General features: G+C 34.2%; 4 protein-coding genes, 1 long non-coding RNA gene and 1 other non-coding gene across 8 annotated transcripts; 4 read left to right on the top strand and 2 right to left on the bottom strand.

Moving 5' to 3' along the window:
- The first annotated feature begins 206 nt into the window (after positions 1-206).
- On the top strand, positions 207-2889 carry LOC118039167 (probable WRKY transcription factor 51). Its single transcript, XM_035045782.2, has 3 exons — positions 207-479; positions 646-792; positions 2459-2889. Exons 1-3 carry the CDS (start codon positions 265-267, stop codon positions 2667-2669), a joined length of 573 nt encoding a protein of 190 aa, XP_034901673.1. The 5' UTR covers positions 207-264; the 3' UTR covers positions 2670-2889.
- Positions 2890-3507: 618 nt separating this feature from the next.
- On the top strand, positions 3508-3588 carry TRNAL-AAG (transfer RNA leucine (anticodon AAG)). Its single transcript has one exon. It is a non-coding gene; the product is annotated as a tRNA-Leu (tRNA).
- Positions 3589-5987: 2399 nt separating this feature from the next.
- On the top strand, positions 5988-11629 carry LOC118039173 (small GTPase LIP1). 2 transcript variants are annotated; one of them, XM_035045798.2, is made up of 8 exons: positions 5988-6250; positions 6413-6546; positions 7767-7858; positions 7956-8097; positions 8752-9056; positions 10173-10226; positions 10333-10463; positions 11048-11629. In XM_035045798.2, exons 2-8 carry the CDS (start codon positions 6456-6458, stop codon positions 11241-11243), a joined length of 1011 nt encoding a protein of 336 aa, XP_034901689.1. In that variant the 5' UTR covers positions 5988-6250; positions 6413-6455; the 3' UTR covers positions 11244-11629. The 2 variants fall into 2 exon arrangements, with proteins under 2 accessions (XP_034901689.1, XP_034901684.1); XM_035045793.2 differs by having other exon boundaries at positions 5988-6546.
- Positions 11630-12693: 1064 nt separating this feature from the next.
- On the bottom strand, positions 12694-13712 carry LOC118039186 (uncharacterized). Its single transcript, XR_012169987.1, has 2 exons — positions 13166-13712; positions 12694-13039 (listed from the first exon to the last, which is right to left on the bottom strand). It is a non-coding gene; the product is annotated as an uncharacterized lncRNA (long non-coding RNA).
- Positions 13713-14351: 639 nt separating this feature from the next.
- Positions 14352-17011, top strand: LOC118039207 (DNA-directed RNA polymerase II subunit 4). 2 transcript variants are annotated; one of them, XM_035045845.2, is made up of 7 exons: positions 14352-14505; positions 14727-14776; positions 14862-14970; positions 15615-15692; positions 15968-16001; positions 16087-16155; positions 16628-17011. In XM_035045845.2, exons 2-7 carry the CDS (start codon positions 14728-14730, stop codon positions 16703-16705), a joined length of 417 nt encoding a protein of 138 aa, XP_034901736.1. In that variant the 5' UTR covers positions 14352-14505; position 14727; the 3' UTR covers positions 16706-17011. The 2 variants fall into 2 exon arrangements, with proteins under 2 accessions (XP_034901736.1, XP_034901728.1); XM_035045837.2 differs by lacking the exon at positions 14352-14505 and having other exon boundaries at positions 14512-14776.
- Positions 17012-17841: 830 nt separating this feature from the next.
- On the bottom strand, positions 17842-24007 carry LOC118039194 (ABC transporter F family member 5). Its single transcript, XM_035045816.2, has 9 exons — positions 22901-24007; positions 22102-22443; positions 21240-21380; positions 20956-21135; positions 20677-20832; positions 18888-18989; positions 18665-18793; positions 18211-18315; positions 17842-18126 (listed from the first exon to the last, which is right to left on the bottom strand). The coding sequence occupies exons 1-9, from the start codon at positions 23747-23749 to the stop codon at positions 18031-18033; spliced, it is 2100 nt and encodes a 699-aa protein (XP_034901707.1). The 5' UTR covers positions 23750-24007; the 3' UTR covers positions 17842-18030.
- Between the last annotated feature and the right edge of the window lie 201 nt (positions 24008-24208).

Genomic DNA, 24208 nt, shown 5'->3' with positions numbered 1-24208 from the left:
AATCCCAAGACATTACAATGACGTCATCATGCTGACTTCAACGTGTCTAACCAGATGTTGACACGTAGCACCAGTCAGGCACCTTCATTGTATCTCGCCAGGAAGGTGCCTACGAAGGACAGCAGCTCAAAAGAATGAAAGATGACCATGCTTTTGGATTAGATTTTTTACTTTATTATAAATATATTGGAAGCATGCCCCAGGCATAATTTATTTTTGTCCCTCCCTCTCAGTACTACTTGTCAACCCCCCCTCCTGTACGCAATGAACTTCCCTGAGATTAACCCTAACCATGATTTCTCTTATTTAAATGAAGGTTTCGACCCGCCGGCGACTGAGTTTCAGGTGTCAGATTACCTCATGCTTGATGGTGGATTAGGTGAAGATAATTCATCCTCACAAAGTATGGCATCATCGGAGCAAGTTCCAAGTGGTTCATCAAGCGGATATAGTGGTGCAACATCAAGAAATAATAGCATGCAAGTGATCATGATGCCCACAATTTAGATTATTCTACTGCTACTAATTCTTTAATTTGTTATTTTCCTTAAAAAAAAAAAAGTATTCAGTATTAACTTTTTTCTGTTTCTTGAAGATCAAAATGATAATCTTGTCTGCCCATTAATCTTTTGTATATTTTTATAGAAAATGCAAGAATGGAGTGAAGAAAAATAAGATAGAAGGGGGGCACAGAGTTGCGTTTAGAACAAAATCAGAGCTGGAGGTGATGGATGATGGATTTAAATGGAGGAAGTATGGAAAGAAGTCGGTCAAGAACAGCCCAAACCCAAGGTAAGTCTGTTAAAGCACGATTATTCATCGATTTATTTTAGAAGTTAATTAATCTATATATTGCCTGTGGATATAAATGGACCTGCAGACAGTAATCATCTGGCAATGAATTTGATTAAATGGCAGAATGATTGTGCTGATCGATACATGCATTATCCATATTTACACACCCTTGGATCTCATATACATAGGTCTATATATATATATATGGCTTTGATAAGGCATTTATTTACTTAATATCTCTGGACTATCCAACAATTGTTATGCAGAGCTATTATGTTCGATGAGAAATATTTATTGCTCAAGGACCCATTTCTTTTAAGTTCTGATTGATGGTTTTAGATATATCAGGCATAAATTCTCTCTAATTAGCTTATACAGAACCCTTTTTTAAAAGTTTTATACGGATAGCCTTTTATAAAACAATACTAGTTGTAGCCTTTGCAATTGGCACCTGGGCTGGGTTCTCAGGCCACTGCATGCCCATACACTCACAGTAGAGAGAGCGACGGTGGCTGGAGGTGGTTGAAGAGCAAGGGCATCAATATTAATCACATCAACCAAAATACAAAGCCGCCCATGGTTTTATAAATGCACTCATATCTAAGCTAGCTAGCTGAAAGACATTTGCTTCCAGCACTGAAGGAGGCTGAAAGGCACTTACTACCACCGATTACGTCATCTATACCCACCTAGCTAGAAGACAGTAAAAAATGCAATATATGGCTATCATATGCTACGTCGACCACTCCAGTGACTCCATTATATATCGGCCGAGTGTGTGTTGTGTTGACTTTTCCGTTTATTCGGCGACAGCCATATGTGTAGACATGTCCACCCAGTTAATCAGACATCTTTTGCAGCCACTGTACTGAGAATGGTGAAGGGATGTGATGCCTCTAAATGTGTCAATGTATCTCTGTGTGTATGCATGGGGTCCAGGAGCTTGCTGGGCAACTTGGAGAATCATATAATTCACCATTATAGAACAGATCAACTCTATTTATATGTGCTCAACACACACATTATTATTATTTTTTGTCTTTTTATTCGATCAATTTTTAAATTTATATATATAGACTTAAGTGTATATATGTTAAGTGTTGAAGTCAAGAATTAGGGTTAATCAATGCTTTTCACTTAACAATACTACTAGTGCTTGCTTGAAGAGCGAATGTTATCCGACTTCGTATATATTAATTACTTCCTTAAGGGGAAAAAAAGAGTTTTGTTTTCTTTTAATCGAGAAAGTTCATGTTTTAGATTCATTTAAATGCTTTAACCTTTTGCGTCACGTAGAAGTTAATTAAGTTTGGAGATCAACTTCCTCGTTTATTTTATGAATTAAGGTTGATGATGATACATTCAATTTGATATATTAATTTCTCTAATATAATCGTATATCTAAGATTAAGCTAATTTTATCTTTGAACTATCATTTCTATAAGATTTTTAGTTCATTCTATTGGATTTAACCTTGTGATTTATACATGAGAAGCATTGAAAACTTAATGTATATATATTCAAGGAAGAACTTATTATTACGTACAAGTCATATAACTGGTTCTAGTTTATGTTAAGCGTTCGCCTAATGCTACTTGAAATCAATTCTGACAAGTGACAACTGCAAATATTATTGACTGAGTTGAATATTGTAAATGTTCAGGAATTACTACAAATGTTCGAGTGGCGGATGCGATGTAAAGAAGAGAGTAGAGAGGGACAGAGAAGACTCGGCGTTTGTGATAACTACATACGATGGAGTGCACAACCATGAAAGCCCTTGCATGGTGTATTATAATAACCAGATTCCTCTCGCGGTCCCTAATGTTTGGACCTTCCAGGATTCTTCTCCTCACTCTTCTTCCTCTTCCTAGTTATATAAGAATATCCCTAGCCTTCTACTTCACTTCACTTCACATCCTCGTTTAGATGTTGAGGATCACCATGCATGCTGTGTATTATGCTGGAGAAATTACCATGTAACTCCTTCTCTTTTTTTGATAACTGAGATTGAGATGTTACTTAATGTATCAAAAGGTAATTAGTGATAGTGATTTGTGTGAGTGTTACCAGGAATAAACACCGGACTTTCCAGTTCTTGGGCTTGGCTAAAACATCCAAAAACATACAAGCAAGAGCAAAACTGAACGCATTGATAGATGGTAGTTCGGGCTAGCTGAATTCTGGGCCTATATGTGTGTGTGTGTGTTTGCTTGTTTTCTTTTTTCTTCTGTGTGTTCTTGTCTTCAAATCGTGAATGCAAAAATATCTATTTAACAGATCAAATGAGAGTATTAATTGGTTATTTTACGCTTATATAAAACAAATTATTATTTTACAACACAAAAAGGATCGCATAAAAGCGTTAACTTAAGATGTTTTTACACAATTAAAGATTGAAATTGCCAATGAAGGAGCTAGCTGCAATTGACATGGACCGAGGAGAGTCAATCAAAATCCTTAATTATGCTCACATATTTCTCATTTGTATAATAAACATGAAAAACAATTGAGAACCGAGTACATGGAAACATAAGCTCCCTGAATGACCCAATCTTATTCATAGATTCACTTTCTGGAACTAGAAACCCTGTCCGTTGGTAAGAGGAGAAAGTTCACTAAGAAAAAGGCTATCATTGTCGAAAAACTATTTGTCGTATAATCCTCTTGTGATTATGAAATATATATATAAAAGTGAGCCTTAAACGACAAGTTGAGATGGCCGAGTTGGTCTAAGGCGCCAGATTAAGGTTCTGGTCCGAAAGGGCGTGGGTTCAAATCCCACTCTCAACATAAATCTATTTTGTTTCTTTCTTTAATCCCAAACTGGCCGATGGTCCAGCGTCAGCACCGCGTGATCTGCTTGCTTGCATAAATAATATTGATGCATGATTTTAAAGTTAAAGGCGTATAAAATCAATAACTTCATTCAGTTTTTTTCATTATAAAATCAAAATTAGATCTCTCTCCCCATCCTAACTTTCCATCCTACAAATCCTTTGCATTCTATTCTTTTTTAAAATATTTCAAAGATTAAGTTCAATTAACTAGAACATGATTTGATTTTTTAAAAAAATCAAGATATTTTTTTTTATTGAATATTAAAATAATAATATATTGAATCAAATCAAATTTTATAATTTAACTCATAAAATTTCCGACCCAGATTATATGCTACATTAAGTTTAAAATTTTGTTTTTTAAACTCTTTCTTATTTAATGATACAATAACAAAAATAAATATTTTTAAAAATTAAGTATTAGTTAAATATCAAGATATTTGTTTAAGATTGAAATAACTTTATAAAAAAAATTTAATCTAAAATTAATAAAACATTGAATGATGAAATTTAAAAAAAAATAAAAGATAAATTAAAAAAAATGAGTAAGTACCATGTTTTCCAAGTTTATTTAAGTAGATGCTTCTACTTCGAAATAATCTCTTTGTGTTTTAACAATGAAGATTTCATGAATTATGAACTATTAACCTATACTAAAAGAACTTGTTATTTCATTGCAGTAACTAGCGGTGAATGCCTTTTCCTTTACAATTTGGTTCTCAAGGATTTTTTTATTTTTTAATATTAGGTGTAATGTGTATTGGAATTCATAATATGTTTTGATTTATTTTATATAAAGTTATTTCAGTCTTATAATTCGGGTTTGGTAGGTTGATTTAGGTTATTTTTTCTCTTTAATTAATTGTTTTTCTCTTAACTATATTATTTAACATTGGATTCATTGAGAATTTAACTTTATATTGTTTTTTATTTGCTTTCTATGTTGTTATTATTGTCTCATTATCCAAGTTATGAGATTTGCATATTAGCCAAGTTAGCTCGGGTTTTTTTTATTGATTTTTTTTAAAAAAAAATTTCTTCGACGTTAGGTTGATTGAGAATTTAATTTTATAATTTTTTTTATTTTATTTTTATGGAATTATTATGATCTTATGATTTGGGTTTGACAAGTTAATCTGGGTTGATTTGGGGATTGTGCATCATAATTTTTTTTAATCCTTTAAAACCGAATTTGATTGGGGATTGTGCATCGTAATTTTTTTAATTTTTTTATGGGGTTATGACGATCTTATGACTCGAGTCACTAATTAACTCAATTGTCTTAAGTTTTTTTTTATCTTTTTTTATTTTTTTTTTAAATTTTATATTTTAATATTGGATTAATTGAGAATCATGCTTCATAATTTATTTTGGTTTGTTTCTATAAAGTTATCTCAGCTTTATAACTCGTGTCACGAGTTTGGTTAGTTAACTCAAGTTAACTTGGGTGAGTTTTTGTGTTCTTTTTTAATTGATTTTTTCAAACTCATCCTTTAATACTGGATTAATTGAGAATTAAGTTTCATAATTTATTTCAATTTTCTTTTTATGCGATCTTATGAAGGTTTAATAGGTTTAACCGAGATTAACTTGACTCGTTTTTCTAATTAAATTTTATTTTTAATTTTATCTTTTAATATTGGGTTGATTAAATACCGAGTTTCATAATTTTTTTTTATTTGCTGTCTACATGGTTATCAGAGTTTCATGATTTATGAATGAAAATTTGACAAGTTAACATGAATTGAATCAAAGTAAACACGAGTTGATTCCAAGTAAATATAAGTAGATTTAATATATTATTATCTCAGTATTTTTTTAAAATATCACCTTAATTTATTTTAGTTAAAATATTTTTTATAAATTATTTTTATATCCTGAAATAAATAAATGGTTATACTTAGTTGAAAGAATTGTAACTATCTATAATTTTGTCCTTTTTTTTCTTTTCTTTGTATGCGTAGACAAATGCTACGACTAGCTTGAATTTAACATATCAATCCCTCAACTATCACTAAAGAAGAATTGGTTCGAAAACAAAAGAAATTCTTATTCAAATTTGTACATTACCTGATTCACTCACAAATTCCTAAAATTGGTCCGAACATATGCGGTTCATCCTAGCACACATATGAAGGGAGACATCTGTTTTTCTTTTAAAATCCTATCTGTCTTGAAAAAAAACGTCTTCGTTTTTGTCATAAATTTAACAGATGGGTTACTGGGTTACACCATCGGCGACATGGGGATCTAATTGAAAAGTATTTTTCATCTGGTGACCCAGGTGAGGATCAATGACAGTTGAGGGGACAAATATGTTCCTTTCCCTTTATTTATTGTTTATTTTTTTGAACAACTTTATTTATTATATTTTCTGATCTGATGATCTCTCTTTCCCAGTTTTTTATACTTTTCTCCACAGCCACACGAAAAGCTTAATTAGATTCAATTCAAACTCAGAAATCCACTTCTTTCTTTATTCCATATCGAATCTGAAGAGAAACCCACTTCTTGATTTTGTTTTTTTTGAAAAAATTTTCGCCAGATCTGTTGCTGTCATTGGGTCTTGAGAGGGATTCATTTTTATAACAGCTTTTTTTCCCCCACTCTTTTGGGTAATTTTAATACGAGAACAACATGAGCTTAGATCATTTCTAGGCTGCTTGAAATGTACTACTAATATGGATTTGATTTTGGGGATACCCATTTGGAGAATTTGTTGTTTGTTGAGATTGAGTGTGTTTTATGGGACTGATTTTGCTGGTTCGGTTTTGAAGGAGTGATTTACTTCTGTTTTGGAGAAACAAAAACATTACTACTATGTTTTGGAGGGACCGTGAGAGAGAAAACAAGGATCAAAATGGTGGACCACCTTGTGGTCAGGTTCGAGTTCTGATCGTTGGTGACTCAGGCAAATTTCTCTTCTTTATTTTGCACTCTCTCTTGATCAGTTTATTGGTTTTGCAATGCTTTTTTTCTTCCTGTGAAATTTTATGTAAGGGGATCCTGGTGGATTATGCTTATGATAAAAACCTTGTTTGGATGGCACATAGATAGTATTAGAGAGTTCATTGAAATGGTAGAAGTGAATATATTTAGTGGACTTTAAGTATTAAGATATGCAATTTCTGCTGAAATCTATTGGAATCAGATGATATAGATTATCGGTAATTTGTTGTGTATATGTACACTTTCCAATATGACTAATGGATGGTCTAAATACTCCATGTTGGACGAGGAAAAGGTACGCGATGGGCATTGGGTTAATTGCCCTTGTGATGACATGTCATTGATGATGACTCGATAGTAACAATGTGTCATTCATGGTGTAAGATTTGAAGAGGTTGAAGGACACATTGATTTTGTTATAGACTTGCACTTCCAGACTGGTTTATGCCTTCAAATCTCCAGGGATTAAACTTCAACTCTGAACATCAAGACGACTCCTTTTGGTATTATCTTAATAGTAAAGTGAAATGTCAGCTTCTATCATCAACTTGTTCTATAGTAAAGTTTAATTCTCAGGAATTCTATTTTGTTATGATTTTAATCGTACTGGAAATCCCAAGGAGCAGAATTCGGATTGAGGTTTGAAGAAGGAAAAAAAAAACTGGAACTTGACCAATATTTATAAATTTATGTAGCTACTCCTGTAGCAGTTTTATGCACAGAAAATTAGCCTTTGTGATGTAGGAACAAGCTCTGGATTCTGTTCAAATAAGGGAAAGTCGAACAATTCCCTTTATGATTGTGTTGGTGTCTTAGCGTGGCAGGGGGAAGAGTAGACGTGTAGAGCATGTCATGTGGATGGCAAGAACAGTTCAGACTCCTCTAGGTTTATGCATGCATGTGGGGCATGCGGGATGGGCGTAATAGTTGTTCTTAGCCATTAGTAATAATATATAATAAAAGGTTAAAACAGTTGCCTGCATATTGATTCTCAAAATAAATTTGCCTTCTTGTGCTCAACTCCACATGCATCGTGACATGTTGGAGGTCCTCGGATTTGCTTGCATGATTTCTGGGTTGCTTGTTTGAATTGAAAGTTGTTTTCTCCTCAATGTTCCTGTCTATATTCCCTGCTTTGGTAGCTGAGTTCAAATTCTTTTCTTTCTTTTTTTATCCTTGTAGGTGTGGGTAAAACCTCACTTGTTCATCTTATTATCAAAGGTTCTTCCATCGCTCGCCCTCCACAAACAATTGGATGCACAGTTGGTGTGAAAGTAAGGTTTATTATGACTTTGTTACTTGACAGTAACTTGGTGGTATATTATTAGAGTTCAAAGTCTTAACTAAGTTCTTACCTTCACTCCTTTACAGCATATTACTTATGGTAATTCTGGCAGCTCATCAAGCAGCATCAAAGGTGATTCTGAGAGAGATTTCTTCATTGAACTCTGGGATGTGTCAGGTCATGAGCGATACAAAGATTCCCGGTCTCTATTCTATTCTCAGATTAACGGTGAGTTCCATACTTTCTTCATGGCTAGCTTTATTTGCTAAACTTCGACAATACATATTTAGTAATAACCGGCATGTATTTATGGCTGTGCATACACCAGTTAAAAACATTTTCCTCTCTTTTTAGGCATGCATGTCTGTTTAGATATGATTACATATTAGATTTTCCAATGTGAAAAGATTTTGATAATTGAAGCATCTCTTTCTTGGAAACTTCTAGTAAGCATCCTTATTCATTTATATATTTGGCAGAAGGCATTTGATTAGAATCAGGCATTTGCTATTTTTGTGCCAGTCTTGTAGGAAGCAAGTTTGTGTTTACTTCCTAATTCAATGATTATTTTTCATTAATGATGTACTTGAAGGTGCAGTGCAGTAGATTTAGAAAATGGTTTAGAGATTTGTTTCTACTCCTTGTCTGATAAATTGGGTTTTTTGGGGCAAATCTGCTAAGTACATGTGGAAATGATATTCCATAAAGCTTGTTAAGACAGCTACAACATCATTTTCATTTTCACTACCTCTTATCCAACAACATTCAGATGGTTCTTTTCTGATTATTCCTGTCATAACCATTGTGGCCCTTCACCTTGTGCAACTTGCAAGATGTGCTGTCTTTGATTCTTGCATATGATTCTCGCTTTAAATTCTCCAGGGGTTATTTTCGTTCATGATCTCTCCCAGAGAAGGACCAAAACAAGTTTGCAGAAATGGGCATCAGAGATTGCTGCAACTGGAACATTTTCAGCCCCTCTAAGTTTTGGAGGTCCTGGTGGTCTCCCTGTCCCTTATATTGTAGTCAGTAACAAAGCTGATGTTGCTGCGAAAGAGGGTACTAAAGGAAGTAGTGGCAACCTTGTTGATGCAGCACGTCATTGGGTTGAGAAGCAGGGTTTGCTTCCTTCCAGTGAGGAAATTCCATTGACTGAGAGTTTTCCTGGAAGTGGAGGACTGATTGCAGTAAGCATCTCAACTTAAGCTTTCTGTTGTAAATATTTATCTAATGCCAATAGGAGTCAATGTTTCTGTGTGTGAATTAATATTTCAAAAGAGTAAATGTGGAAATTGTAAAATATAATAATATAATAATATTGGAAGAAAACAGCTTTCTCTTTCCCTTTTCTTCTTGTATTTGCTCCTATTCTTCTTTGTGTCTTTCTCTCTCTGTGCAGAAGAACTTACCCTGCTCTTTTATGAGATCTCTCCTGTCTATCCATTTGTCCCCATTATCACAAGACTGGTCTTCATGGGAACATTTCTCATGAGTTTCTTTCTCTTATTGTAAATCATTGTATTCACGAGCTTTCTTCCTCTTCTTCCACACTCACACTTGCACTCTTCCACACAAATGACCACAACTAAATGGTCATCGTATGATAGCAAACTCAAGAAACGTAATCACAAATCTAGAGAAAACATTTTATTATTTATTGATGTTGCATGTCTAAGATAAGTGGCAAGTTGGTATAGCATTTCTTGTTTGTGCAACAACCATGCAGTTCTGTTAGTTTTCTCAATGATTGGCATTTGGTGGCAGGGAGATTTCAGACTTATAAAAGCAATACTCCATAGAGTGAAGCCTTTGTATCTGGTTATGTGTATTTCTCAGGGTGTAGAATTTTAGGCATGATATTTTCTATTGTAGATCCCCTGTAGCTGGAATCTTGTGCTTTCCATCTCTATCGCTCTCTTTTTTTTCTTGTTCTTTTCTTTTCTTAGTCTGAAAGTGTACTTTGAAAAAGAATTTATGCATTGAACTTTTGAGTGACAGAGAGTTCTAATCCAGGTGATGAGTTTTTCTAAGCTTGTTTTTTCTATCTTGAAATTATCAGTAGTCAATGTAGTAGCTTGGCTAAAATTTTGGTAGTTGGTCTAATCAGATGACTTATCCTTAGTTTACAGTTGGTACTTCTAGCATAGGATGTATGAATAAATGTGAAAGACAATTTTTTTTTAGTAAGAACTATCTCAAATATATTGTGCATGCTAGCCAAAATCATGGTCAGTCAACTTAATCCCATCCTCTTCATATCTGATATGAACTCTGCATAATGGTGTCTTTGTTAACATGGGCAGGCTGCCAAAGAAGCAAGGTATGACAAAGAAGCTGTGGTAAGATTTTTTCGAACGGTAAGTATGCAGCCCTTATATCTTCAGCTTTTAGTGTTTCCGTGTGTATTTATTTATTTATTCTTCATGCTGGACATTTTCCAACTTTTGGATCACTTCTTTTCAGTTGATCAGGAGAAGATATTTTTCTGACGAACTACCCGCACCAAGTCCATGGTCTGCTTCTCCAGTTCAGAGATCTGTCCAGCGTTTAGATGAAAATATAATGGATGAGGATCCATTTTACAAGGCTACAAGGTAACCGGTAGTGATGATATTTCTGTACTTGTTTGCTGTGCAAGATATTCATGTATTCTATCTGTGTTCCACTAAACAAAAAGCTCACTGTTGTATAGATTAAGATGAAAGCTGCATTTCACAGTAAAGAAGAGTTAAAAATAGAATTTCCTCATCACCAAGATACCCGGGGGGTTACTTTTTCTCAATGCTGAAAAGCAGCGCTGTGCTTGCATTGAAAATGCATTTTTGAACAGATCCTAAGATCATGTTTATTATGCACTTTGCTTTGTTGATATTTTTGCCTCCCAGAATCTTATTTGATCTTTTCTTGGGGGGTATTGGGGGAGTGAGTGGTTGCTGGCCTACATTGATATGTTCTACTTGAGAATGAGAGAAAAATTGAAATTGTTACTGATATTTGATTAATTTTTTTTTTTTTTTGGCTTGGTGAACGGTGATACAACTTAGAAGTTTGGTTTGGATGTTGCTATGTTCAGATCTTATTTTTATCATTTGTTATATTGCAGTGCATCATCTACTCGTCTTCTTCTTACTTTGATTTGTGTTCAATTGGGTACATGACCAGACTTCTGCCATTGCAGCTTAGCAGCTGACCCTTACAAATACAATATGCTCCCTCCCCTGCCAGCTCAACGAAATCTTACGCCACCTCCAACACTTTACCCACAGCAGCCGGTTTCTGTCACAGAGAGTTATGGCATTCCAAGATTTCCTCTGAGTGGTTCCCAAGAAATAAGCAACACTGCAAGATCAAAGCGCATGGATATTAACGTTTGATGATCTTTGGCTCTGGCTTTGCCGGGCATAGGATGCACTCTTCCATAAGATGGAATTCTTCCTGTTCTGCTTGTAAACCGTTGAATTGATTCTTTTTCATGGCCTCCACCGCTGCAAGTTTTAGAGTTACAGTGGTCACAACATACATGTATATTGATTGATTGGTCACCCTGAAGTAAAGGCAATTATTCTCCTCGGAAGTTGTGTTTTCAATCTGTGTTTGCTTTTGAAGAAGGAAAATATACTCTTGAACTGTTGTATCCTAGAAATTCTGCTACTGGTATCTTCGAAAGGATTCATTGTTGAAGGTTTAAACTGGCTTTCAATCTCTCTGTGTCTGCATTGGATCGTAGTCATGAGGGTGTAATACTAAATTTGTTCGAATATCTCATTAGATTTTCCCTCAAATCAGATTAGTAAAAAGAGTTACTTTGGTATTTGGTACAAGCGAATCTCAATTTCTCTCTCTCAAGACATCTTGAATATCAAAGATTTGGTGTTTGTTTTTTCGGTGAATATTCATATTCTCTTGAAACTACCGCATGTGATCTTCTTTTCTAAAATAGAGGAATCTAATATTTTATAGTGATTAGGGATGTTAATTTTTTATCTGATATTTTATAGTGATTAGGAATGTTAATTTATTTTTACTTAACTGCCCATGTTTTTTTTTTAAGTGGACCGCCGTACCCTTATATATATATATATTAAAAAAATGGTAAAAGGAAAGACAATTTTATTGTAATCGTACACATTTTCCTAGTCACTATAATATTAATATTAAGATGATACTTTTTATATAATATATTAGTCATTAAAAATGTTATCTGGGGCTATAATTGTCTTTTAACAGTAAAATGGGATCATTACCTCTAAAATCAAGAAATTATAAACCTAGCGGGGAGCATAAACAATTCTTTTTGTTTGTTAATATATAATTAAAATAATTATCAAGACGTTTTGCTATTCCCAAACCAAATCAGCCGGAAGCCCTGCCCCCGAAACCCTGTTATTTCTTATAAATATATTAGGTATTTACATTAAATATCTTATAATTTAAATATTTATTAAATATTTATATTAAATATCTTAGATATTTTTTAAGATATTTATATTAAGCATAAAAAAATTTAATCTCTCTAGAGCTCATCTCTTTGCTCAACATAAATCTAACAAAACAAAATTTCAATACAAAATCTAAACCAATTTTAAAAAACATTTAAGTCTATAAAATAATATTTATTTTCCCCATCTTATATTCAAATATTATACTCACATAAACATTAAAGTGTTTTTTTTACGGGTGTAGTTTTTCAAATCCAGTTTTATCAGCCAATAAAAATCACCTTAATCTTTCTCCTCGTAATTTTTTCAAGTCTCATCCATGATATGAGTAGTAGTGTGTCTATATATATATATATATATATATATCAACTGCTGGTTAATAATATATATAATATTTATCATATTACTGAGCTTCGTGAGCAACACTCGAAATCTGTTTAAACAACAAAAAGAAAAAAATAATAAAAAAACAATGACAAATAATTAGTGAAAAAGGCGATTAACTAGCTAGGTTTGCTTAAAGTTCGTCATGTCTGCTCTCCTGGTCATCTGAATTGGATAGACTATTCTTCACCTTTTCTGCCGCTCTATGCATTGCTTCTACCATCACTTCTGCAGCCGATTCAGCTGATATTTCAGCTGTCCTTTTGCTTGTCCTAATACATTTCTCCACGACCTTCTTCATCTTTTCACCTCCACCATTTTCACTCTCTTGATCAGCGCTTCTAAAACTGAGCCAAGAAATATGAAAAACAAAAGAACATTAAGAAAACCAAACCTCAAATTACTAATTAAAAAGTAATGGTCGTTTCAAGGGGAAAACAAAGAACCCAGATGGTTTTTTTTTGTTATCTTACTCTAAATTTGGAGGAAAAAACTGTATCTGCAAATCATGGATGATGATTTTGACTTTGTCCCAAGAATGACCACAGGATCTCTTCAACAAAGATATCTGATCTGTTACTATCCTAGTAAGATATGGTGGCTCTTCTTGCATCTCTCTGGAAACATGATCTCCATCTCCAGCCACTGAAGGGATCTGAGAAGAGAGAACAACGAACAAGAGAACAAACGATATGGTGATTCTTTCACATGTATCCATTAGGATCGCTTTATAATTTGGAGGATAAAAAAGCTGAAGGGTTTTCTATCACAGTAGAACTGATCATTTTGTGTAAGTGGGGAGGTTATTTTGAAATGTTATGCGCGTTCCAATCCCACACAGGGAGTGACGTGAGGGAAGCATAATTCCGTATAGATAGACTCGTTTGAAGACTTAAAACGTTGTTGGGAGATGATCTGATACAAACCAGGTGCAATATTGCAAGATCCGCCTCCTATTACTAGCTAGCAAAATTATAGCACAGAAGGAGTGACCAATGAATAGCCGTGAATAAATTTGAATATGGTAAAAATGAGCCCCATCGTAGTGTACCTATAGTCTCATCAAATATATTTGATGGAGATAAAAACAAAAAAAAAAAAGTACAGCAACCTGTCTATTTGGGCCATGCCCCAAACAACAACTTTGCTGTCCGCTAACAACTCGCCGACAGCTTGGTTGTCCACGAAGTTGTTGGGGTCTTGGCTGAACAACAAACCGTGGACAAGTTGTTAGCTATCTATTGCTTTTGTGCCTTGGCCTAAAAACAAACAGCGGATCGTCGAATTAGGGGGCGTGATAATAATTGAGATTGTGATAGTAATTATAGTTTAAAATATTTTTTATTTAAAAATAAGTTATAACTAAGTTCCAGGTTTTAGTTTTAAAATTCTTGCTTTTAAAAACATTTTAGTTGTTTTATTATATATAAAAAAAAAAAAACTTATTTGTTTCGGATTAATTTAGTTATAACTAACAGGTACGGTTAAAAAAATTTTAATGCTCTTACACGTTAGTGTTAATTTTTTTTACAGTTATTACACAGTAGTAAACAGCGTATACGAGTTATAGTGATTTTCAAAGGGCAAGTAGTTCTTTTTAATTATTCAAAAAATATATTTAATGCTAATTTACAAAAATACATTAATTAATTAACGTAAGCTTAATTTCTTTGAGACCTGGAAGCGTTGCCGTAATAAGAAAAATTCTTTCTCGAACCAAATAAAAAATTAAAAACCCACCTCTCTCAAACGAAAAACCTTAAAAAGGAAACGAAAAGAAAAAATAAAATAAATAAATTCTTAACTATTCCAGGTAATCTTTGAAAGCTATTTTAGTTATCTACTCTGATTCGATTCCTTAACATCACCAAACTGCTTTTGTTGTCTGAAACTTTAGAAATCAAGTTCTACTTTCGGTTTTGTCATTAGGGTTCTTGATGAAGTTCGAAAAATATTGAGCTTTAATAAGAAATTTGTTCTCCCTCTTCTTCTTCTTGTTAATTTGACCGTGTTTGATTTATTTGTGAGTCACAGTATGTCAGGAGAAGAGGAAGAGAATGCGGCCGAGCTCAAAATCGGAGATGGTAATGCTCTACCTTTGAGTCTTGATATCAGTTTTACGTGCGATTTAGCAGATTTTTTTTATGATGGGTTTTGTTTTCTTTTTAGATTTTTTGAAAGCCAAGTGCTTAATGAATTGTGAAGTTGCTTTAATTCTTGAGCATAAGTATGAGCAGCTTCAACAGATGTCTGATGATCCTATGAATCAAGTATCCCAGTAAGTAATACAGCTATATTGTTCTGAAATTACTGTGCTGTGCATCTTTCAAGTCTGCGTTGCCGTACTTGTGTGTTTGTGCGTGTGATATGTGGTTGTATTGGTTGAGTAGCTTTTGGCTTGTTTTGAGTTTAGCATATTCACAGACGGACTTTCTGGTTTCTGTTTAGTTGGATGGCATAAATTGATTCTAGAGGGGAGATGATACAAAAATCATGCAAAGCGTCTTCTTCTTTTCTTTTCTTTTTTGTTTGATTAAGCTAATCGAGCATAGATTTTTCAATCTCTTCTTCTCGTGTTGAGGTTGTCTAAATCATCTTAATGACAGTGAGAAGCTTATGGTCACACAGCTGTTAATTCCATCTTTCCTCTTTCCCCAATTATGATGAGTCTGTTGATTCCTTCGATAAATAGGTTTAGTCTAAATCATGAATGTAGGAACTAGGAGGTCTTTGATGCAATGTTTTGGAGGTAACTTCGTTGTAAAAATTAAATGATACCAATAAAGTTTGCCCCTGCTGGGAAAAAAAATCTGCCCCTGATGGTTTGTCAAACAAGGTGAAAACTGACGAGGTTTTGCATGCCTTAAATCTACGTTTTCTCTTTTCGAATGTGCTTACGAATTGTTTGTCATTGCATTGCAGAGTATTTGAGAAATCACTGCAGTATGTGAAACGCTTTAGTCGCTATAAAAATCCCGATGCTGTCAGACAAGTTCGAGAGTATCCTTGAACTTTAAAGAAATTCTAGAATATTTGATAATGTTGAGGGTTTCCTTTTAATTATTCTGTCGTGTTTAGTTACCATGGATTCAAGTTTCTAGGATCTCACTTACTTTTATTGAGTGCTGATCAAAGGACCATGGCAATTATTTTTCATCACTAAAAGATGGGGGGCAGTTTGTTAGTTAGAGGATGATGCATGTAATTGGTTTATAGTTTGTTTCCAAATTTCTAGTATCTTGCAGAATCTTTGTGAAAACTTAACCAGCATCCAGAATTCTTAGCCGATACCAGTTGGCTGAATTTGAGGTAAATTACAGTTACACGATGAATTGAGATTTATGTATCTACTCATGATACAGAATATAATAAATTGCAACTATTTATTTTGTAGCTTTGTGTTCTTGGCAACCTTTGCCCGGAAACAGTCGAGGAAGCTATTGCCATGGTACCTTCTATCAAGGTTGGTCTTTTCAGACATTTGGTTTGGCCTTTCTATTTAAGACTACTTCTCATTAGATCAGTATACAGTGATAATGAAATCAACAGTGGAGACAAACAAATAAATTGATGCATGCTACCAATCCAGGCATTTTTCTCCCTCTCTAGTTTTTTTTTTTTTAAAAAAAAATAAAAAATAAAACCAAAAACTTATGTTATGCTGATCATTTTGTTGGGGTTTTATTGGACAATGAATGCGGCTATTTTTCATGGTATTACTAGGCACTGCTCCCGAAAGAAATTGACTAGTGTTTTATTCATTATATTATGCGATTCTCATCATTCAAAGAACCTTTATGAACCAAATGTATTTTTTAATGTACATGAAAGGCTGGACTCACAATGACGTAGCAATTGAGAAAATGTTGAATGAACTGTAATTGATGAATAAATCTGATTTGAACGTTACTTAACCAAATGTCTTTGTTATGTAGACCAAAGGCCGAGCTCACGATGATGAAGCAATTGAGAAAATGTTGAATGACCTGTCATTGATCAAGAAATTCGAATAGGGACTACAATATCCCCTTCCTTCTGGATGGTTGTCATCTGAATGTTCAAGGCTTTTTTGCTTTTACAAGAATGGGAGTGGTTTAAGCTGTTGATGGCTACCAGTATCGTTCTAAATTTCATCTGAGCCAAATGGTTTATACTTTATACATCAGTCCTTATGGCCATGTACTGTGATACTGCTCTCACGTGACATTTGGTAATACTTGCACTTGATATCAACTGCCTATTCGAATGTTACAGTTCAGTCTTTGTTTTGACCCGTTTATAAATAGCTATATGATTTAAGACAACCTAGAATTTACTAACTGCTGCATGTTTTAAGTTAGCTATTTAGTTTGATGGAAGATATTAACTTTTTTCTTTCAATCCAGCCATTGGTTTTGGATTTTTCTTTATCAAATGAGTTAGAACAACCCTGAATAAACATAGAACATGAGAATTTTAAACTCAATCAGGTAGTGAATGCATGAGAATCCCGTTCATTAAAAAGTTCAATGGATCTGACTTTTCCTTTTCTTGTGATTTTTTTGCTTCGAGTGTGAGAGCTTTAGTAATTAAAGCACAACCGTGTTTTTGAAATTTGTTAAATTTTAATTTAGAATTAAATTATTATTTTTATATATTTTTTTAGATTGTTAAACCATTTTTTATGAAATTTCTTGAAATTTCATTTTAAAATTAATTTTTTTTAATAATTTTATATTATTTTAACATGTTGATAGTAAAAATAAATTTTAAAAAATAATAAAAATATATTATTTTAAAAATCAACCTCGTTAAGTATTTATTAATTCATTTAAATCCCACAATTTAAGGAAAAATGCCACGTTTACAAATAAACCATCGAATTGTGAGTTGAATACACGCATACATTATGACAGGATAAGCTTGAAAAGAGAAACTGCGACACCGATTTTTCTTCTCAAAATTTCGGAGGAACCTCGACATGATGCGACCGCGCGTTTCCTCGACTCCGTTTCATCCACACCACATTTTTCATTTTCCATGGCAACAATTATATTCTCCAGCAAACCCCAAGTTAATTTTCAGGACGTTATTCGAAAAGGAGCAACCTGTGTTAAGGAGTTCACACACACTGCCTGCTATCCTGCCCTATACAGATCATAACACGATCAAACCAGAAGCAAAACTTGGATCACAAGATTTCCCATCACAGACTTTAACCAAGACCTGTATTTCTATTGCTATTATTTACAAAGGTCGAGTTCCTGGCACAAAATAGGCCACATCACTTCCTAAGATCTTTACAAGATAAAATTAGTTTAACAAAGTGTGATGATCAATCTATAGTGTATAGCAGCTCTCAATTCCATCTCTTTGAATTCTTCAACCCTTTTGACTTCTGTTTGGCAGCCTGGAAGGCCTGCATTTTTTGTTTCTTCCGAGCTTCCTTCTCAGCCTGTTACAAAAGACAACAAAACCTTGGCTCAAATCACCGCCATTGCTTACTTTGTAACGGGAGTAAACAAGTGGCAGAACTCACCTTCGACATCTTGGATTTGGCCTTTACTTTGGGAGCCTTGTCCTCAAGCTCCGCTTCGCGTTCAAGCTCTCTCACCCTTGCGTCCAGATTTTTCTCTAGATAATACTGTGAATCACAAAAATTTGGAGCCAGCCAACCATTAACATCCAACATTTAAGATTAAAATGAACCCAGACTTCTACTTGTGCCATACGAGCAGGATTAGTAAGAAACTTTGATTTCTTAATCTTCAATGTATCAAGCAGTGATTAAATGTGTCAAGAAAAATGTGGCCTCACAATATGATCACCCAAGTTCCATAAAAAAAATTTTACATGAAACAGGCATGAAAAAATATGGCCCCCCATCTTAGAAATAAATATTGTGACTTTACTACTATCACTCTAGGTGAATAGTATGCCAGAAGATGCATAGTTGTAAGATGAAAGAAGAGAGAAGCAAAAGGAGGACTTACATTGTAATCGCCTGCATAATCCTGTAACTTGCCGTCTTTAACTTCCACTACTCTATTAACTATTTGCTTTATAAAATACCGGTCATGAGAAACTGTGATGACTGTACCTTTGTATTCTGATATGGCCTCCTGATGTCACAATAAGTCACATATCAACCATAATGTCTAAAGCAAAATAAAATCTAAAAGAAATGGAAACAAACAAATATGTAAAAGACCAAACCTCAAGCATCTCTTTTGAAGGTATATCCAAGTGATTAGTTGGTTCATCCAGAACTAATAAAGTTGAAGGTTTAACCATGAATTTACAAAATGCTAGGCGTGCCTGAAGGAAACAGAAATACAACACTCAAGACTTCAAGCTTCATTAAAAGAAAAGAGAATAAAAAGGGAAGACAGCAAAATTAAAAGAATTAGTATAGAAAAACATGTGGTATAGTGTGTTCCATTAATACAAAACTATAATAACAACAATCTAATCATCAAGTATCAAAAGTCCAAAAGCATATTGAATTTGTCCATGCGATATATAGAAGTGCAAATACATTAAAACTTTGGTGAGTTTTATTATTTTTTGTGGATAAAATATACTTGCAAATTATTACAATCAGTGAATATTCAGAGTACAGCCACTAATAGGAATCATGTTCAGTTTAAAAATATTTCCATTTCGGAATATCTCTGTAAATATTTGTGATTTTATTAGTTGTTAACTCTACTTCTAATAAGTTTAATATTCACAAGTTAATGAGCAAAAGGGAAGTAAATTAAAAGCAAAATGACCAACTAAATTCTAGGAAGACCAACACAATTAGATGATTTTATTAGCTTTAATCAAAACCAACCACTAAAGCTTTGATAATTATACTGTCATCTTTAGACTGATTTCTTGCTAATGATACCAGCATAATAATATCTTCACTTCCTTTTCACTATAGATAGTATTCTTAGGTTCAACACGAGTACATGCTAACTAGTTAGTTCATGGATATTTAAGAGATGCAGTGTTGCATACAAGTGATGCAATAAAAAAACACCAAATCTATAAAAAAAAAATTAGCAAGCAATTTAGAGAGATCTAACGTGACTTTCAAAACCTAACACTATTCATCACAAATAAAAGGAAGATCTATCATGACAGGTGAGGATAGGAGACAATGTATAGGGGAGCCAGGAGAGTAAATACAAGGCAGATACAATGGATAGGAAACGATGTAAATCAGAACTGTATTTATTGGTGTAAAATGAAACCTTTAATTGAGAAATAAGTGTATTTATAGCATAGAAGAGGTGGCCTTCACCCATAAGAAAGTTCTTGCAGTTAAAAAATAGTTGATGAAGAGGAACTAGAGTTTGATATATGTCACGATTTGATATTGAGCATCTATGAGTACGGAAAGGAAAAGGTGGGCATGCCAAATACCCTAAACTCAAACCTTAAATTCCTTCTGCGAAGACCTCAAGAATCCTATTCATCATGTCTAAAGAAAATAACTACAAATGGATAGAGAAGAGGAATTATTTATGTGTCGCATGCCCTATACCCTGTGCTTAGAACAGAGTGCAAACTATGATATGCATTATACCTAGGAGAATATAACCTAACTTAATCTAGCTATATCTTGTGGATAGGGTAATTACACCGTGCTTGTATTGTCTTGTTGAACTAAACAGCATATATCAAGAAGCATCAACAATCATATATCGCATTGAAACAAACCCAGATATCCATCTGCTTAAAAAGGACTACAAAAGTATTGACAATGAGAGCTAATGAAGGAAATATTGTTTCTCATCTCATCCAATTTTTCAGTTGATAATGAATGTTAAACACGTGCAGTATCATGAGCGCCATACAGATTAATATTTAGTACAGAATAGAAGATTTTTTCAAGAAATGGATGGAAAAGCAGGACAAATTTCTGTAAAACAACCAATAGAGCATAGAGTGAGCAATAGAATAAAGATGTGAGATTGAAGATTTTATAAGAGAATCTCAATTTAGTTTTTACCTTCTCTCCACCACTCAAAAGTGAAACCTTTCTATCAAGCATATCCGCTTTGAAGTTGCAACGACCAAGGAGTCCCTTTATATCATCAAGTCTCCAGTCCTCTGCAACTTCTTCCACTGTTTGAAGTACTGTTTTATCTAAATCAAGTGCCTCAGCCTATTAAGTGAATAGATTATACTCAGTTGATCTGTTTAACAATTAAAATTAGCAAGAAAACATGACGGACAAGAAAGCACGTGATCAAAAGGAAATGGCATCTGATTGAGGAGTGTAATGCACCTGGTTTTGCTCAAAATAATTTGGTAGTACATTATGTTCCCCAAGCACAATTTCACCTCTACTTGGCTTCTCTAAACCTATGATCAGTTTCAGTAAAGTACTCTTCCCACATCCATTTGGACCAATAATAGCAATTTTTTCTCCTCTTTCTATCATGAGATTTGTCTTATTAAAAAGCACCTGGAACAAAAGCAACCAATAACCATCAATAACATGTCCAGAAGATCAATGGGAAAAACAGAAATCAGTATTTCAAAAATCATCTTCCCTGTAACATGGCTTACCTTATCCTCATAACCAAATTCCAAATTCTTAATCGCAACAACAGATCTTCCACTTCTCCCACACTCTGGGAACCTGATCTTCATTTGTTTGCGTTGAAATGGCTTCTCTATTTGATCCTCTTCTTGAAGCCTCTCCAGTTTCTATGATGATGAAAAAGAAATGTTTAAGAAATGTTAGGAGAAACTGAAGCAGCCAGGCAGGTTGTAGAGATTAGATGACCACAGTTGGTAGGGAAAGACCACTCTGGATATCAAAAAAAAAAACTAGGATAGCTTTAAGTTTTTTTAACTGGGTACCAGTCAATCCTACTTCCTTAAAATGATCTAGTTACAGTGAGATAATAACAAGGGATAGTTATAGCAAAATTTCATGTTTTGGGTGTGGTAGCTTATATACAAAACACACGTAGTGGAAATCACCACCAAACACAAGTAGTGGGTTAATTTAAAAGAGAGGAGACTATATCAGTCTAAACCACTAAAGAATCTTGATCACATTTGATTTTCTGAATTCCACTTGTTTTTTATTTCGAGCAGGATGCAGATATGAAAGGCATTACACCACTAAGATGTTCAGATTTTTAATAAAATTAGCACAAGAACCATCTACAGAAGTTATACTACTCCACAAATGCATTGTAATTTTAAATATTGTAATTGCAATATTTAGATAACAGTAAGAAATGCAAGAATTGGTCTAATGGAAGGGAACATACTAACATACCAGAGCATAGACTGAATATTTCTGGACAGTAGCTCATTAGATAACAAGAAGGTATTTGAAAAATAACCAAGAATAGAATATTTCAAAATGAAGTTTGATAAAAGAAAAAGAAATGGAGCTCTTTGAACCTCACTGTACCTTCTCAGCAGAAGAAGCACGGCCAGAGTTTGCTCCTGAACCTAGCCTACTTATTAAATCTCTCGTGTGCTCAATTTCCCTTTGATGCTTCTCCCAAGTAGCAAGCTGAGCTTCAACCCATTCTGCTTTTGATATGATGTATTGAGAATAATTTCCCTCAAATGTCCTAGACACACCCATATCAGTTTCCACAATTTTTGTACACAATTGATCAAGAAAGGCTCGGTCATGAGATATGATGACCATCGGCACATCTTGCTTCTGGAGATAACCTTCAAGCCACTCAATAGTGTCAAGGTCAAGGTGATTTGTGGGTTCATCCAAAAGCAACAAATCCGGGTCCTGCAAATTTACAAGTTAAAATTTAAGTCAACTATCAACCATTTATTCCAAAGATCACGAAACATTTTTAGATGTAAATGAGCAACCGTTTTTTGTTGCTTCACAGCTCAAGTTAAGTTACTTTACATCATAAAGTGATAGAAATAGAAAAAAGTAGCCCGATTTTCAGTTATAACCAAGCAGCATCCACTAGCCATCAATTCTTCCAAAAGAATACAAGCATGTTCAGCAAATTCCGATATTTCCAAATAAAAAAAGTAAGAGTTTCAACTACAACACTAATGCCAATCTATTTCCTGCAAGCAAAAATAAAAAATCACCCCACCATTCTCTTGGCAATAAATCAGTGTCAAGTAAAAGCATCATACTTGAACATTCTAGACACAATGAACTCAAACTTATCATTGAATCTTATACGCCTGTATTTTACAAGAGAAAAACCAAAACCACATTATACCTGCAGCAAAATCTTCCCAAGCGACATCCTCATCTGCCACCCACTACTGAAAGCAGCCACCAACCTATCCGAATCCTCAGGGGAAAAACCGAGCTCAGGCATCAACTTACTAATCTTTGCATCAACTTCATCCAAGTCCACAGCTTGTGCTCTTCTCTGCAACAAATCAAACTCATCCAATAACCTCCCCATCAACTCCAAATCCTCCACAGATCCCTCTATAGCCTTTTGGACCTTCTCCAACCTCTTAGCTATCTCCATTTCCTCTTTAAAAGCACTCAAAAACTCTTCCTTCACAGTCCTACTCATAGAAACCTCAAACTCTTGACTCAAAAACGCAATCTTCATATTGGCTTTGGCTTTTATCACATTTCCTGAATCAGGCTCCTCTAGCCCAGTCATAATTCTCAACTGGGTCGTTTTGCCTGCTCCATTTACACCCACTAATCCAACTTTCTCACCCTTTTTCACTTCCCAAGTCACGTCTTTCAAAACAGTAACACCTTTATAACTCTTGCTTATATTTTCTAGCTTAATACCTGAAGATATCCCTGAAGCCCCACGGTTTGATTGCTTTCTTAAGCGGTTCTTGTCGAACTCAACATCCGAATTGCTTGAAAACAATGACTCTATGTCGGTTTCGGGTTCGGCAACAGATGTTTCTATCGTGGCCGTTGATAAGCGTGCTTTGATTTTAGAACTCGGTCTTCTGGTAGGGAAGTTGAAGGAATTAGTGTTGTTTATAGTGAATTTAGTGGATAAGAGAGATGGTTTCGGTTTAAGAAGTGAGGAATTGAAAAGGGTTGCGCCGGTGAAGAAGGTAGAGTGGAATTTAGTGGACAAGTCCATGTTTGGTTGTGAGAAATTTGAGGGGAGATGATGGGTTTGGGCGGGAGAGTGTTCCTCGGGGCGGGCAGCGGTCTATGTCTGTGTCTGTGTCTGTGTCTGTGGAGAGAAGAGGACCGCTCAGGCCATGAAAGAGATACTGTTGCGTTGTGTAGTGTTGTGTGTGCGATGAGTTGGAGATGGTTTTGAAGCTTTTGATGGTATTGATTGATGTTAATTGACGAGGGAAGATTGAAAAGAATTTTCCCCTTTGTTTTCTTTCTTTTCTTTTCTATTTTTCTTTTTTCTTTTCTCTTTTCTTCGGGGAGATGGTATTATTTAATATTAATAAAGATTTACCACCCACTTTAACTTGGGGGGGGGGGGTCAATTTTTCAAGAGTTTTGTATATCCATTTTTTAAGTTATTTAATTTCAAATATATTAAATACACGATTTCATTATTCACGCCTCATAAAATTTG

Source organism: Populus alba, chromosome 5, assembly GCF_005239225.2.
Source record: "Populus alba chromosome 5, ASM523922v2, whole genome shotgun sequence".
Classification (NCBI taxonomy): domain Eukaryota; kingdom Viridiplantae; phylum Streptophyta; class Magnoliopsida; order Malpighiales; family Salicaceae; genus Populus; species Populus alba.
This window is presented reverse-complemented; position numbering and strand designations above follow the sequence as displayed.